This window comes from Notechis scutatus, chromosome Z, assembly GCF_049901735.1.
Source record: "Notechis scutatus isolate UNSWTSFEM ecotype Mainland chromosome Z, rNotScu1.2, whole genome shotgun sequence".
Lineage (NCBI taxonomy): Eukaryota > Metazoa > Chordata > Lepidosauria > Squamata > Elapidae > Notechis > Notechis scutatus.
This window is the reverse complement of record NC_142025.1, coordinates 124,591,268-124,608,135: the sequence shown is the minus strand read 5'-3', so window position 1 is coordinate 124,608,135 and position 16,868 is coordinate 124,591,268. Positions and strand designations below refer to the sequence as shown.

The 16,868-nt window shown below is 42.2% G+C and overlaps 2 protein-coding genes across 2 annotated transcripts; both read left to right on the top strand.

Moving 5' to 3' along the window:
- The first annotated feature begins 247 nt into the window (after positions 1 to 247).
- On the top strand, positions 248 to 1,162 carry LOC113430841 (olfactory receptor 4N5-like). Its single transcript, XM_026693249.2, has one exon. It carries the CDS (start codon positions 248 to 250, stop codon positions 1,160 to 1,162), a length of 915 nt encoding a protein of 304 aa, XP_026549034.2.
- Positions 1,163 to 4,162: 3,000 nt separating this feature from the next.
- On the top strand, positions 4,163 to 5,077 carry LOC113432606 (olfactory receptor 4N5-like). Its single transcript, XM_026694715.2, has one exon. The coding sequence runs from the start codon at positions 4,163 to 4,165 to the stop codon at positions 5,075 to 5,077; it is 915 nt and encodes a 304-aa protein (XP_026550500.2).
- The last annotated feature ends 11,791 nt before the right edge of the window (positions 5,078 to 16,868 follow it).

Below are 16,868 nucleotides of genomic sequence, written 5' to 3'. Positions count from 1 at the left end.
TGGTTTTAAAGGCTGTAAGCATCTCCATGTATAGAAGTAGAAAACGAAGGATTTATGGCATATTATATGTGGGCTACAAACTGCAAGAGAAAAAAAACTGAATAGCAGTAAAGATTTGACACTATTTTCTCTTGCCAAGACATCATTGCCGAAATGTTTGTATGCATGATATAAAAGGCTTTGTTACAAATTTCCTCCCACTCAATATTCCAATCATTATTCCACTACAGGAATACACACAAAAAGAATGGACTCAAGCAACCTCACTGAGTTTGTTCTTGAGGGGTTAGTAGAGACCAGGGAACTGCAAGTCTTTTTGTGTATCTTCCTCTTGATCTTCTATGTCATCATTCTTCCTGGGAACATTCTCATCATTGTGACTATTTTGAAAGACCCCCAACTAGGAGCTCCCATGTTTTTCTTCTTGGCCAACCTGGCTTTGATGGACATTTGCTACAGCTGTGTCACCCCTCCAAAGATGATAATCAACCTCTTCTCTGGATGCCAAACCATCTCATACAAAGGTTGCATGATACAGGTTTTTTTCATCCACTTTCTAGGTGGAGCTGAGGCCTTTCTCCTTATTTCCATGTCAATTGATAGATATGTGGCCATTTGTCACCCATTGCATTATGTAACTGTAATCACCAAGCCAGCCTGCTGGGTTTTGGTGATGGCTTCATGGGCTGGAGGATTCACACATTCTATAATCCAGATTATTCTAATCTTCCCACTCCCTTTCTGTGGTCCCAATAAACTGGACAACTATTTCTGTGATGTGACCCAAATAATCAGGTTGGCTTGCACCAACACCTACAGTCTAGAATTTGCTATGTTTATCAACAGCGGCCTTATAAATGCTGGATGCTTTGTCCTCCTTCTCATTTCCTATGGGGCACTCCTGATCAAAGTGAGGACAGGTGTCAGCCAAGGGAAGACCAAAGCATCCTCTACTTGCATCACTCACATCATCATTGTTTTCATCATGTTTGGTCCAGCCATTTACCTCTATTGTCACCCCTTCCACGACTTCCCCTTTGACAAAATGGTGGGTTTTCTCCACACTGTGATTTTCCCTTTGATGAACCCTATGATTTACACCTTGAGGAATAAGGAAGTCAAAGTTGCCATGTGGAGACTGCTAAAGAACTGCAACATTTAGTGGGAGAAGTCCTTGTTGAATGTCCTTCTAATGAATTGCAGAACCATACAGTAACCTATACAGTGTGATGTTAACATGTGAGATAATGTCTAACATTGAAATAAAATTCTATTTTTTAATAAACAAAAATAAATCTTGCCTTGTTTAAAAATAAAATTTGCTTACAATTTATTGCAAACATTCACTTTTTTATACATTCTAGGTTGCACAATATCAGTTTATTTTAATCATATGCATAACATCAATCACATAGGTCAACATATTCTCTTAATAATTTTCATGCTGATCAACAAAGGGAAAACCAATTTTGGATGACTTGATTATGTATTGATTGCCATAAATCTAATGTAATAATTTCCCAAGCTGGACAACTCTCAGGACATTGGTTGCCACCATTCTCAACAATCACCATGTTGGCTACTTTACCGATCAACTTCAATTATGGAAATTTAAGTTTAATTGTTGGAAAGTTATTCAGGCTAAAGTCCATTTCTGGTATCAATCACTTACCTAATGCAGAATTGAATGTGTGTGTGTGTGCGCGCGCGCGCAACAGGTAAGGGAACACCTCTCTGATTTTGATGAATATTAACCACTGGGACCCATAAACCAGCGAAATGCTGTGAACATGATATATTTAGACTTCACCAAGGCATTTGACAAAGTAGACCACAACCCAGTTCTTAGTAGGCTAGAAAAAAGTGGGACAGATAGCATCACCACCAGATGGATTTGAAATTGGTTGACAAACTGTATTCAACGAGTAGTCCTTAACAGGACTATACTACATGGAGGAAAGTAAGCAGTAGGGTGCTATAAGATTGTATTTTTTACCCAGTACTCTTCAATATCTTCTTAAATGGCTTAGATGAGAGCATAGAAGGGGAACTAATCAAATTTGTAGAGAATATTAAGTTGGCAGGAATAGCCAAAACCCTAGATGATTGGCTCAAGATACAGATGGATCTTGACAGACATGAACACTAGGCCCTATCTAGCAAAGTGAAAGTCAATGTAGAGAAAAGTAAACTCTTACATTTAGTCAATAAAAACCAAAAGTACACATATAGATTGGGTGAAACCAGGATTAATAAGCAGTAACTGCGAGAGGGATCTTGGAACCTTAGCGGGTAATCAATTAAGTGTGAGCCAGCAATGTGTCACAGCAGCCAAAATGCCATGCGAAGTGTGTGCTTACCAAACTGCTTGTTAAATTGAATTCCACCACTGGAATCAACCTAGAAATAAGGATAAATTTTCTGACAGTGAGAACAATCAACCAATGGTGCAGCTTGCTTTTGGAAGTTGTGGGAGCTTCATCACTGGAAGCCTTCAAGAAGAGACTGGACTGCCATCTGTCAGAAATGGTTTAAGGTCTCCTGCTTGAGTATAGGGTTGGACTAGATGACCTACAAGGTCCCTTCCAAATATGTTTTATTCTATTCTAAGTCAAAAGAAGAAAACAGAACAATTGCTTTAAAAAGTTTAATATGGAATGTTGTAAAAGTGTGAAAACATCCCATGATACCCAGATTTTCAAACCATCAAAAATAGCACACCTTGGTATCAGGAACTGTATCAGGACTCATAGGAAGTCAGTTATACTTATCACAATGGTCAAGGCCAGATATTGCCAATTCAGTCAACAATTTTAGCTGTTACACATCAAAGCCTATGTAACATTGGCTAGGAATTAAAAGAAAGTGATGTTATTATTTAAAGGGAACCCAAGGGTTTAGGGTTGCATTTACAACCATTAAGTGAATTGGAATTGAAATTTTTTGTAGACTATGTACAAGTTAGAATGATGTACAAGTTAGAAAATCAATGTCAGAATTTGTTATGTTTGAAAACAACTAGTTGGTTGGAAATCCGGAAAACAGACTCAGTCACCACTTCCACAGCCAAAGCTGAGGTTGGGTCCTGTGGATTTGACACCTGTGGAATATCTGCTAGGGAAAATTCTGCCTAATGAATAAACTTAATTCAAAATTGCTTTTCAAAAAACTTTGCCTAGAATAAACTTTTTAATAAGGTCCTTGGAGATTATCAGAAGGAATCATACACAAGGGCCCAGTTTATCCAGAGACACCTACTATCTTCTGGCTTGCTCAAAGAACAAGTCCTCTCCTTTACTCTCTTCCTCCAAGGCATCCAAGTGTCCATCTCACTCACAATGTCTACTAGGCCTCAGAAGAAATGAGAATGAGACTTTGACCTAGGAGTAAGGCAAGACATTCAGAGACTGAATTAACTTTTTATAAATGGTGTTCAAGGGTAGCCCAGCTGTATCCTCTCTCTTTAATACCTTCTTTTCTTTCATTGCTTTTATTTCTGGTCCCAGAGAAGAATGCATTGCTTTATTGAAGTGATTTTCAATTACGTATTTAAGTTCATCTAGGAACATTCCCTCTTTCCAACCTTCTCAATGGGGGACTTGAGACGACACAGATTTTTATGAGACAGAAATGCAATACAGAGAAACCATCTCATAGAAACTGGGCACGCTTAATACGGACAAACAATTTTTAATCTCCAAATTCAGGAGAAAGCAATCAACCAAGTCCTTTGATATTGGTAAAATAGGTTTACTACTATGCAATTGTTGTCTGTCTCCTTGTGACTGGATGGATAGATATTTAGATGTTTCTGGTACTTCTGCTATTGCAAGGTTATAGTACTGGTTACAATAGGCCAGTTTTGAAATGAATTGGACCTCAACTCCTAAGTAATCAGCTTATGTAGACCTGTGGACACTTGCCTTCCAAACAGCTATTTTAAAAACTGAGAGCTTGACTGTGTATAGAAATTGAAATGGCACAATCATACATGTAAACTACAAGGAAAAAAACTGAATATGAGTAAAGAGTGACACCATGTTGTCTTGCCAATGAGTGATAGCCTAGATGTTTGTATGCATGATATAAAAGGCTTTGTTACAAATTTCCTCCCACTCAATATTCCAATCATTATTCCACTACAGGAATACATACAAAAAGAATGGACTCAAGCAACCTCACTGAGTTTGTTCTTGAGGGGTTAGTAGAGACCAGGGAACTGCAAGTCTTTTTGTGTATCCTCCTCTTGATCTTCTATGTCATCATTCTTCCTGGGAACGTTCTCATCATTGTGACTATTTTGAAAGACCCCCAACTAGGAGCTCCCATGTTTTTCTTCTTGGCCAACCTGGCTTTGATGGACATTTGCTACAGCTGTGTCACCCCTCCAAAGTTGATAATCAACCTCTTCTCTGGATTTCAAACCATCTCATTCAAAGGTTGCCTGACACAGCTTTTTTTAATCCATTTTTTAGGTGGAGCTGAGATCAATCTCCTTATTTCCATGGCATTGGATCGGTATGTGGCTATCTATTTCCCATTGCATTATGTAACTATAATCACCAAACCAGCTTGCTGGGCTTTGGTGATGGCTTCATGGGCTGGAGGATTCACACATTCTATAATCCAGGTTATTCTCATCTTCCCACTCCCTTTCTGTGGTCCCAATAAACTGGACAACTATTTCTGTGATGTGACCCAAATAATCAGGTTGGCTTGCACCAACACCTACAGTCTAGAATTTGCTATGTTTATCAACAGTGGCCTTGTAACCTCAGGATGCTTCATCCTCCTTCTCATTTCCTATGGGGCACTGCTGATCAAAGTGAGGACAGGTGTAAGCCAAGGGAAGACCAAAGCATCCTCTACTTGCATCACTCACATCATCATTGTTTTCATCATGTTTAGTCCAGCCATTTACCTCTATTGTCACCCCTTCCGTGACTTCCCCTTTGACAAAATGGTGGGTTTTCTCCACACTGTGATTTTCCCTTTGATGAACCCTATGATTTACACCTTGAGGAATAAGGAAGTCAAAGTTGCCATGTGGAGACTGCTAAAGAACTGCAACATTTAGTGGGAGAAGTCAAAGAAGTTTAATTTTATTGGTATATTGTTCAATTTCCTTCTGTTGGACTGCCTAACCATACAATAGTCTCTGTAGTGTGACTGTCAACATCTTAGATAATATCTATCATTGATATATAATTCTATTTTTTAATAAATGAAAGGCAAATCCTTTCTTCTTTATCTAATAATGAAATTTGTTGATATTAACCATCATTTATGTTTTTATATATTCTTGGTTTCTCATACCAGATTATTTTAATCATACACATAAAGTCAACACCATAGGTAAACATATGTTCTTCATAATTTTGAAGCTCATTAACAAAGAGTAAACCAATTTTAGATGACTGGATCATGTATTGATTGCCATAAATCTAGTGTAATAATTTCCCAACAACTCTCACAACACTGCCTGCTACTATTCTCAACAATCACCATGTTGGCTAGACAATTATGGAAATTGCAGTTCACATATTGGGGAGTTGCCCAGGTCAAAAACCAGTTCTGGAAACCAGGTGTAATTCTTGTAATTCTTCTTGACAGCAATGTAGAAGTGGTTTACTATTGCCTTCTTTGGGTTGCTTTAACAATTCTCCTGTATACAGCTTAGAATTCTTGTTGCATTACCCATCAAAGCATTATCAAATTAATGTTGTTGTTGTTGTTGTTGTTAATCTTCAATTCAATTCACAGTCTAGGACTGTTAAAATTCTAACAGTTCAAGTCCTAACTAAGGACCTAAAGATTTTAAGGAAGTGTTTTATGTATATAGGTAGTTCTGAATAGGGTGGGTTTTTGCAAAGTCAGGATATTCAGGTCTAATATGTTCAGATTTTCTATGTATCTAGGCAACCTTTTGGGTTTTTCTCCAGGGGCTCCTGTTACTATCGGTACAACCACTGATTTCTTCCCACCACAATTGCTCAACTTCAATTTGCAGATCGCAATATTTCGTTACTTTTTCCAGCTGTTTCTCTTCAATCTGTGTATCACCTGGTACTGCAATGTCAGTGAACCAGACTTTTTTCTTTTCTGCAATAGTGATGTCAGATGTGTTGTTGGCCAGATGTCTGTCTGTTTGAATTCAAAAGAACAGTGGTTACAATGCAGTATTGCCAACTGCTCACAGTCAGGAGTTTGATCCCAACCGGCTCAGAGTTGACTCAGCCTTCCATTCTTCCAAGGTTACTAAAATGAGGTCTCAGATTGTCGAAGGCCATATGCTGACATTCTAAGTACTTTAAAACACTATGGAGCACAATATAAGTCTAAATGCTATTGTTAGCTCTGAATTCTTCAAAAAGAAATTTCTAGACACACAGGTTGCTCAATCTCGGCCATGACCTTTTCTTTCCTTTCCTCACTTTTCTCCTTTCCTTTCCTTTCATCTCTACTCCTCCCTTCTGCTTTCCTTTCCTCTCCTTTCTTTTCCTCCTTCCCCTTATCCCTTCCTCCTTTCCTTTCCTTTCCTTTCCTTTTCACTCCTTTTCTCACTTTTCTCTCCTCCCTCCCCCTCCCCTTCCCTCCATCCTTACCTCCTTTCCTTTCCTTTCCTCCTCTCTCCTTTTCTCTCTTTTCCTTTCCTTCTTCCTTTCCTTTCCTCTCTTCTCATCTCCTTTCCTTTCCACTTCTTTCCTCACTTTTTCTCTCTTCTCTCCTCTCCTTTTCCTTCCATTCCCTTCCTCCTTTCCTTTTTTAATTTGGCGCACAGGAGTAAAGAGGCTTTATTTGAAATAATCAAACCCTGCTTCAGTTAACAGCGGTATCCCCCAAGGCAGCGTTTTAGGACCCACACTTTTATACTCTATATAAATGACCTTTGCGCTAACCTTATAAGCAACTGCATCCTCTTTGCGGTTGACATAAAACAATTCAACATCACTGACAATGCTACTATCCTTCAAAGCGACCTTGATTATGTGTCTGAATGGTCAAACGTCTGGCAACTCCAAATCTCAACCAACAAATGCTCTGTCCTACACATTAGTAAAAAAAATCAGTACACCAAATATGAACTAGGCGGATATGACCTCATTGATAATCCTCACTCTGTCAAGGACCTTGGAGTTCTCATATCAAATGACCTAAGCTCCAGAGATCACTGTAACAGAATTGCCAAAAAGGCATTAAGAGTTGTAAATCTAATCTTACAAAGCTTCTCCTCTGGAAATATCGAATTGCTAACTAGAGCATACAAAACTTTTGCCAGACCAATACTCGAGTACAGTTCATCAGTTTGGAATCCGCACTGCATATCAGACATTAATACAATCGAGCAAGTCCAGAAGTATTTCACAAGAAGAGTACTATACTCCTCTGCTTGCAACAGAATACCCAATATCACCAGGCTTGGGATTTTGGGCTTGGACAACCTTGAAGTACTCTGCCTATGGTTAGACTTAAGCGTAGTACACAAAATTATCTGCTACAATGTCCTACCAGTCAATGACTACTTCAGCTTCAACCACAAAAATACAAGAACACACAATAGATACAAACTCAATGTAAACCGCTTTAAACTTGATTGCAGAAAGTACGACTTCAGCAACAGAGTGGTCAATGCCTGGAATGCACTACCTGACTCTGTAGTTACATCCTCTAACCCCCACTTCTTTAACCTCAAACTAACCACTATTGACCTCACCCCATTTCCTAAGAGGTCTGTAAGGGGCATGCAACAGTGCAGCATCACGCCGACTGCCCCTGTCCTATTGTCCCTATTTATTCATACCTATTTCCTGTATTCTTACTTACTTACTTCTATACTTACACCTATTATCTTGTAAGCAATTGACAAATCAAATAAATAAATAAAATAAAATAAAGGAACCCAGCCATGGCTTGCTGCAAGCTAACCAGGGAGCCGGCTGACAGAGAACAGCTGATCCCGTTTGACAGCTCCTTTTATACGGAGCGATCAAACGGACTCAGCCAATCAGGGACACTTCCGGCTCCCGCTCAAAGAGCGGACCGGAGTGAAGACTCCTGAAAGATGCAGCACTTTTCCTTTCCTCTCCTCTCCTCTCCTTTATTTTTCTTTCCTCTTCTCTCCTCCCCTCCCCTTCTCCTCCCTTCCACTCATCTCCATCCATACCTCCTTCCTCCCCTCTCCTCTTCTCTTCTCTCCTTCCTTTCCCTTCTTCCTCTCCTTTCCTTTCCTCTCCTCTCCTCTCCTTTCCTTTATGTTCTGCTCCCTTTTTCCTCTCTCCTCTCTTCCCCTACCCTCCATCCTTTCTTTCCTAAATATACCATATATTTTATCTGAATTATTGTGTGTTCATTACTTTTAAGAAACCAAAAACTAAATTAACATTTTAAAACATGTTGGTGGGATTTTTTCCTGCATTTTGCCTGATGTTGCTTAATTGAAAAACAAAGGAAACAAAAATTAACCATGGTTATATCTGTAAGCATTGCAGAATTCTGATCTTTGTTTTCTGTAATTCTGCAGTTTGCTAATTCTATGCTTATTGCATCTGTATTTGTATAGTAGAATATTTGATTCAACTCATTCTGTAATCACTATCTGTACCCATGGACACAATTAAACAAATAACTGCCTCTGCAGCAGACACAAAACAAGTAAGAAAACATTTGCTATCTTTTTATACCAAGTGCCAACTAAAAATACTCCTTCGGTCTTTTTAGTTGCCAGCAGAAAGGGAGTGGGGGGAAGCAGTGCATTCCTCAAATGCCTCAGAAAATCACCTTGGCAGCCCAGAGCTGTTGGTGCACAAGAATATTACTGGAGAGCATGATTGATGACTCTTGGCTATGGATGTGTCCCATTGGAGAATATACATCCAGGGGGTGGAGGAAGACCAGGGTCAAGGGGGAAATGAATGATGTATTTTAGTGTTGGCTGCACCCAGCTAACGCCAACATGGCCACTTCTAATAAATCATTTTTTTTATTCAGATGCAGCTAGAGACTTATTATTTGAATGGGAGTGGATTTGTTGGATACCAGGTATGGCACTACTCTAGATAGGTCACTCATTTAGATGAGCAGTTTCAGACTTTATGAGAGCTCTGTTGCTAATTTCTGAGAAAATGTTTTCCAGTGATGAAAACAGTTATGAAGAGATTTTTTACTTCCACTAATAGCAAGAAATCATCCTAAACTAGCAGTCTACACATACCTTAGCAGTAGACTTAAGAAAAGAATAATTTATTTTGTAAACTAGATAGGATAGGAATAGAAAATAAATAAGGAGAGCAGTAGAAAGAGATAAATGAAACTTGAGAATGCAGGTTTAAAACAAAAGCATGCTGCTTAAAATTAGTTTTACTATTTTGTTTTAAATCACAAGCAGATTTTAGCTGAATAAACGTGCAGAAATTCACATTCTATATCTCAAAATGTCATAACTTGGAAACCCATCTGCTGTATTCATAGAACTGATGGAAGTCCCCACTCTGGTCCGCCATTCTGACGGGAGCGCCGATCGCTCCCATTGGCTGATGCCGTTTGACAGCCGGCTATAAAAGGAGCTGTCAAATGGCATCAGCTGTTGCCACCAGCTGATCTGCCTGTTAGCCTCGGCAGCTGCGGCAACCCTTTATTCTTCAAATAAAGCCTGTTACTGTTAGCACTGGAGTCTGCCTCGTATCTTCTCCACAACACTGGCGACGAAGGCGGGATACAATAAGAGGCGACCAGACATAAAACAGCTGAGCTCAGTCACTACAAAAAGGGCCGGAGCCACCGAGAGCTGATTAGTCGCAGCCACGGATGCTCTCCACGAGCGCGAAGTTTAAAGCCTCCACATCTGAGGAGACAGGTGCCGCCTGACAAGTGCAGCCGCAATCGCTCTTTTGAGAGCGCGAAGTTTAAAACCTCCCCCAGCTGAGGAGATAGACGCTGCTGCCTCACGATGACTTCTAACCCAGCATTCTCACCCTTCAAGCCGACAGCCGAGACGTGGGAATCGTATAAAAATCATTTTTTATGCTTCCTAGATGTGATAGACCTCACGGACGCCACAGACCATCGAAAGAAATCCTATTTCCTAAGTTTCTGCGGAGCCGCGGTCTTTGACACCGCCACTGCGCTGGTCGCTCCGCGTTCTGTTAGGACTATCCCCTGGGAGAAGTTACAAGAGATCCTCTCCAACCACTACTCCCCTAAGCCTTCCCAAATTGCTAGGAGACATGCCTTCAGGAATAGAAAGCAGTCTGAGGGGGGAGTCAGTTAATGAGTATATGGCAGCCTTACGATCAGCTGCCCTACAATGTGGTTTCAGGGATTACTTAGAGGATATGCTCCTAGATCAAATTGTCTGTGGGGTCAAGGACCTGAGGCTTCAAAGACATTTGCTAGCTAAAAAGGACCTGACCCTAGCTATAGCCATAGAGGAATAACAAGCTGCTGAGCTATCTGCTCTGTCAGCAGCTGAAATACAAGGGAACCCTATTAGACAAGGCAGCTCAACTATTCATTCTGAGGAAGTCTCCCTAGATGAGAATTGTGAAGACCCAATCGAGGTAAACCGCCTCAGACAACAGAAGTCCCTTCTAGAAGGACCAAGACAGAAAACCAACTTTACCCCCAGGCAGCAACCCATCTGCCTGAGCTGTGGAGGAACCCATCTCAGGGCATCCTGCAGGTTCAGGAATGCAATTTGTCTGAACTGTCAAAAAAAAGGCCACCTAGTTAGAGTCTGCCAAGCAGGGAGAACTTTTCCACAAAGACCTCAGGCTACTCCTATTTTCCAAAGGCAAGTTGAGGATTGCTATACCTGCTACCACTCAGATCATACTACAACAGGCTCTAACAAAATAAATATCTTTGTTTTTCTAGAAGGTAAGCCTTGCAGGATGGAGGTGGACACGGGATCTGCACTTTCTATCATCTCCTGGGAAACCCTAAAGAAGATGCATCCTAGAATGTCCAAGAAGAAGCTCCTGAGCTGCCACCTAACTCTGCGTGATTACCAAGGCAAGAACATCCCTGTCCAAAACTTCAAAGGCCACTTGCCTTTAGTAGTGGTAGATGGTGCCCTCCCTAGTTTACTAGGATTAGACTGGTTCCCTGCTCTTGGCCTCAGCATAACTGGTATCCACGCTGTTTCAACCTCTGAAGTAGACACCCTATTCAGAGACTATTCTATTCTGCGAAGATTTAGGGTATTACTTCGGTACCCCTATTTCATTCAATGTACAGGCAACTCCCATCCGCCTTAAATCACGTAGGGTACCTTTTGCTATTCACCCTAAGTTAGATATAGAGCTAGATAAATTACTAAAGCAAGGGGTATTAGAACCAGTAGATTTTGCGAGATGGGAGACCCCCATAGTCACCCCACTTAAAAAAGATGGCAGCATGAGAATCTGCGCTGACTATAAGACTTCCCTCAATAGATTCCTACAAATCAGCGCCTACCCTATCCCTGTCATCCAACATCTCTTACACACCTTTGAGCCTGGGACTATTTTTGTAAAATTAGATATGTCCCAGGCCTACCAACAGTTCCCTGTAGATGACCAAACTGCAGAATTGCAAACCATAGTCACCCATAGGGGTGCATTTAAGTGCAAGCGTCTCCAGTTTGGCGTAAGTGTGGCCCCTGGGATTTTTCAATCCCTAATGGAGAGGCTTCTCCAAGGACTCCCAGGCGTAGTCCCCTATTTTGACGACATTTTGGTTTCAGCCATGGATAAAACACAACTAATACATAGAGTCAGAGCAGTCCTTGAGCGTTTTAGACAGCATGGCCTTAAACTTAAAAGGGACAAGTGCACCATTGCCACTAAGCAAGTGGACTTTCTAGGCTACAGAATTGATGCCTCTGGTATTCACCCAATTGAGTCCAAAGTCAGGGCTATCCACAAGGCACCCACACCTACCAACAAGACTGAGCTCCAAGCCTTCTTAGGGCTTCTGAATTTCTATGGTGCATTCCTTCCACATAAAGCATCCATAGCAGAACCTCTGCACAGACTTTTAGATAAACAATCCCCCTGGCATTGGGGACCAAGGGAAGCCCATGCTTTCAAATCTGTCAAGTCCTTGCTCACATCTAATGCAGTTTTAATTCAATTCAATCAGCAGCTGCCCTTAGTCCTGGCAGCAGATGCATCCCCCTTTGGTATAGGGGCTGTCCTGAGCCACAGGCTCCCCAATGGCTCTGAGGCACCAATTGCCTTCTTCTCAAGAACTTTCTCTGCAGCAGAACGAAACTACAGCCAAATTGATAAAGAGGCCTTGGCTGCAGTTGCTGCTGTCAAGAAGTTTCACAAATTCCTTTATGGTCACTACTTTGAACTTATAATAGATCATAAGCCACTTTTAGGCCTTTTGTCAGGGGATAAGCAAACCCCACAGGTCCTATCCCCAAGGATGACCAGGTGGACTCTGTTCCTGGCCGCCTATTCATACAAGCTGGTGCATCGCCCAGGGAAGAACTTGTGCCATGCAGATGCCCTCAGTCGTTGCCCACTACCAGTGCCTGTCGAAGACCCCACGCCCATCCATGCCATTTTTGAGGTCAATGAACTCAACCTGCCTATCACAGCTGAGGACATTGCCACTCACTCCAGAAGGGACAAGGTAATCGCCCAAGTCCTGGACTGGGTGGGAAGGGGGTGGCCTGCAATTCAGTACACCCCTGAGTTTTTGCCATTCAAGATTTGCAGGCAAGAGTTGTCATCCCTACAGGGTTGTTTGCTGTGGGGGACAAAGGTGGTCATCCCTGCTAAACTACAAGAGCCAGTCTTAAAGGTCCTACACGAAGGCCACCCAGGCATCGTGAGGATGAAGGCTCTGGCTCGCAGCTACGTGTGGTGGCCAGGCATGGATGCCCAGATCTCCAGCTGGGTAAGCTCATGCCAGCCATGCCAAGCTACCAGACCAGCACCTCCTGCAGCGACTCCTACCCGGTGGGAGGATGCTGGGGCCCCCTGGTCCCGGCTGCACATTGACCTGGCAGGCCCTGTGCACGGGCGGACTTTCCTAGTCATGGTGGACTCTTTCTCCAAATGGATTGACCTGGCTCTGCTTCCTTCCACAACCACGCTGGCTATCACAAGAGCCCTGACAAGAGTATTTGTCACCCATGGCCTCCCTGACACCCTTGTATCCAACAATGGCCCCCAGTTCACCTCTTGTGAATTTGAAGTTTTTGCAGCCAATCTGGGCATCAGGCACATCCTCACTGCCCCTTTTCACCCTGCAAGCAACGGGATGGCTGAAAGGGCAGTTAGGTCAGTAAAGGAGGCCTTGGCAAGGTTTGGCCAAATTGATTGGCACTCCAAACTGTCCAGATACCTACTGACCCAGCATACAACCTCCTGTAACCACAAGTCACCTGCAGAGTTACTAATGGGCAGGCACCTTAGAACCACCCTGGATAGGTTGCACCCCCATTATGCCCCTGGCACCCTTTTGGGCTCTGACAGCCAGGCCAGGGAATTCACCCTGCATGACCCGGTCTATGCCAGGAATTATGCAGGGGACCCATTATGGGTACCAGGACAAGTTGTATCAGTTACAGGGCCCAGGTCCTATAGGATCCTCCTGGACGACGGTCGTATGTGGCGCCGACACGTAGACCAGCTGAGGAGGCGTTGGAAAAGGTCTTCAGATGACTCCCGTTTCCTGCCAAGCGACCCGGTCTACGCAGCAAACGCCGAGGGTTCCCAGCCAAGCGGACCGGTCTACCCAGCGAACACCGAGGGTCCCCAGCCAAATGAACTGGTCTACCCAGCAAACGCCGAAGGTTCCCAGCCAAACGACCCGGTATACCCACCTAACCGAGAGACGTTCCCGAAGCAAGCCAAATGACGGAACCTACCTGGACCACCACCGGACGCTCGGACAAAGGCACCTGTGGGTCGAGCTCATGCTCCCGCAGCCTCCAGTGCGACCCAGGGGGCGAGGGACGCTGTCCTAGTAGGAGATCTTCCAGGACTAAGACGATCCGGCCGCCTGCGCAGGCGGCCGGCCTATTTGCAGGACTACGCATGCTCCTGGCCAGGGGAAAGGAGTGTTGTATTCACAGAACTGATGGAAGTCCCCACTCTGGTCCGCCGTTCTGGCAGGAGCGCCTATCGTTCCCATTTTCTGATGCCGCTTGACAGCCGGCTATAAAAGGAGCTGTCAAACGGCATCAGCTGTTGCCGCCAGCTGATCTGCCTGTTAGCCCCGGCAGCCGCGGCAACCCTTTATTCTTCGAATAAAGCCTGTTACTGTTAGCACTGGTGTCTGCCTCGTATCTTCCGCTGCTCCACAACACCATCCTTCTCCGAACGATTTTGGTAGATGAAACAAGTTATATTGTAATCAACAAAAATGATTAGTCCATCATTATTCTGAGGAACTGGACTGTCTTCCCCTGTGTTAAATAATTTTGAAACAAAAGGTTTGCCACTGAATTTTATCCAGGGCAGCAATCTGTCTTCTTATCCTGACAAAAGTATGTGCCTGCTACACTTGTTTTCAAACATAAGTTGGGTTCCTGATTCCTTCCAAAATAATAGCAATTAGTCCTGTTACCCTTAAATGCTGCACTGTAATGGGAAATTATTTATTTAATATTCCGCCTTCCTTATTTTTATAAATAACTCAAGAGGGCAAGCCTTCCCTCCTCCTATTTTCCCCACAACAACAAAACCTTGTGAGGTGAGTTGAGCTGAAGGAAAATGACTGGCCCAAAGTCACCCAGCCGACCTTGGTGCCTAAGGCAGGACTAGAACTCACAGTCTCTTGTCTCCTAGCCTGGTACCTTAAACCACCAGAACAAGCTGGCTGTCACCCACCTTCCTTGCAGCAAGGCATGCAACTAGCTTAGTGAAAATAGAAGCTGTATGAACAGTGATTTTTAGAAATACATTTATGTTGGAGATCCGGTTTGAGCTTCTTGACAGACCGAAATCTGCGATTGTGCACAGTTTCAATCTGTGCTCACCGCTGGAGCACCCCAAGCCAGCTGGTTTTGGGGCTAAGCCACCCCGTAGAGGTGGTGAAGAGTGGGGAGACTGCCAGCAGGGTCAAGGAGAGCCGCATCTCTCCTCCCCAGCTGGCCATTACTCCCTTTCCCGAAGGCAGTTGCAGCGGTGGTCAGAAATGGCCACCTCAAAGAAGAACTTGACCGGAAAAGAATGTGCAGGAGGAAGATAAGAAGAGAAAGTTTTTGGCTGACTGGGTCGAACTGAAAAAACAACAATACAAGGTACCCTGTAATTTGAATTATAAAGAACAACATTGTTCCCAAAGAAGACTTTGAAGCTGCAAATGAGAGAGGGAAGGGAAAGGATTTGGGTTTTTTTCTTTTCTTCCCTTTATTGACAACTAAGAGATTTAAGCAAGCAATCGGCAAAAATCCACTTTGACAATAACAGGTATTTAAGCTCAAAATAAAATGTCAAAGGGATAATAAAGATTTCTGGATTCTCAAAAACTTTTAAAAGAAGGAAAAAACAAAAGGGTGTGATCTGGAAAAAGGGAGGAGACCACCTGGAAGTGAAAGGAATTAACAGTGAAACTTTAACAAGATTCCTAAAAGATACATTTTAACTGAAACTATGTAACAAGATAAGAGAACCTCAGGAAGAGAAAGTGGAAAAAAGAAGCAAGAAGAAACAGCTTTGGATTATTTGGATTACTTGGTGATTTTTGGATTTTTGGCTATTGGATCTAAAGGACTAAAATTAATCGGGTGGTTGTTTAAAAGTTTTTAAAATGGTATCACTCTTGGAAGAATTGAGAATGGAACTTAAAAAACAGAAAGAAGATGCACAAGAAGGAAGAGGTTCTTTTGGCTTCGTATTTCAATTTTTAGAAATGGAGATCCTGAACTATGAGAAACAACAAGAAATGCCTGTAGAACAAGAAGGGCGGGACAAAGAAGAAGCCATCTTCAATGACCAAGTATTTTTATGTGGGGAAAAGAAAGGAAAGGGGGGAAATAGAGTGAAAAAATTAAGATCCAAAAAAACAACCCACCCACCCCCAAAAAATAGTTTGAAAAGTAATTATAACATTAGGAAGAAACAGAAGAGAGGATTACAGAAGAGAGAATCAGAATTAGAGAGAGAAGGGGTCAAAAAGGGAAGGGAGAAGAAGAGGGAGAAGAAGGAAAGGAAAAGAAATTATAAAGGACAAAACCAGGACATAGAGAAACAGGGAAAACGTACAAGACATGGAGATAATGGGTGAAAACTTAATTGAATGGGGGATTCTGCAAGGGTACATAAGATAGTATTTATCACATAATAGTATAATTAATTGTTAAATGACCACTAATTTACTGTTTCATTGAACTGATAGAGATTTAATACTGTATCTTTGATTATCTAGTCGATTGATTGATTGATTCTTAGTAATAAGTTGATTGATTGATTTTTAGTAATAAGTAACCCCACTTTTGATTTGTTCTCTAAGTTATCAATTAACATTTATTAATTACCAACATTCATTAAGTAATTGTCTATCTATCACATTAATTAGCTATTGTAATTGTTTAGTATACTATTGTCATTGACCATGCCAGCCAGAAACTCCAGAAACCCCAAATCTTCCACTACCAAACAACAACAAAAAATAATATCTATACCAATGACCTCCCAGACTCCTATACATGCTTCAGATGTCTTAAAACCATCAATGAAAGCAAAAATAACATCAAATGCTACCTATGTGATAATCAAGCCCACCTTGCCTGCTTAAAATTAAACAAAGACGTAGCTGATCTCCTAAAAGCATCAGATACATTCCCTAGTCTATTTTCGTATCATGTTTTCCTAGCCTAAACAAACCAAGTACCCTGCCTGACAGAAGTTGATAGCATTGAATCACTC

What these genes read in the sequence shown, in the direction of transcription:
- LOC113432606 (XM_026694715.2), top strand. Translation starts at nt 4,163, where the DNA reads ATGGACTCAAGCAACCTCACTGAGTTTGTTCTTGAGGGGTTAGTAGAG.
- LOC113430841 (XM_026693249.2), top strand. Translation starts at nt 248, where the DNA reads ATGGACTCAAGCAACCTCACTGAGTTTGTTCTTGAGGGGTTAGTAGAG.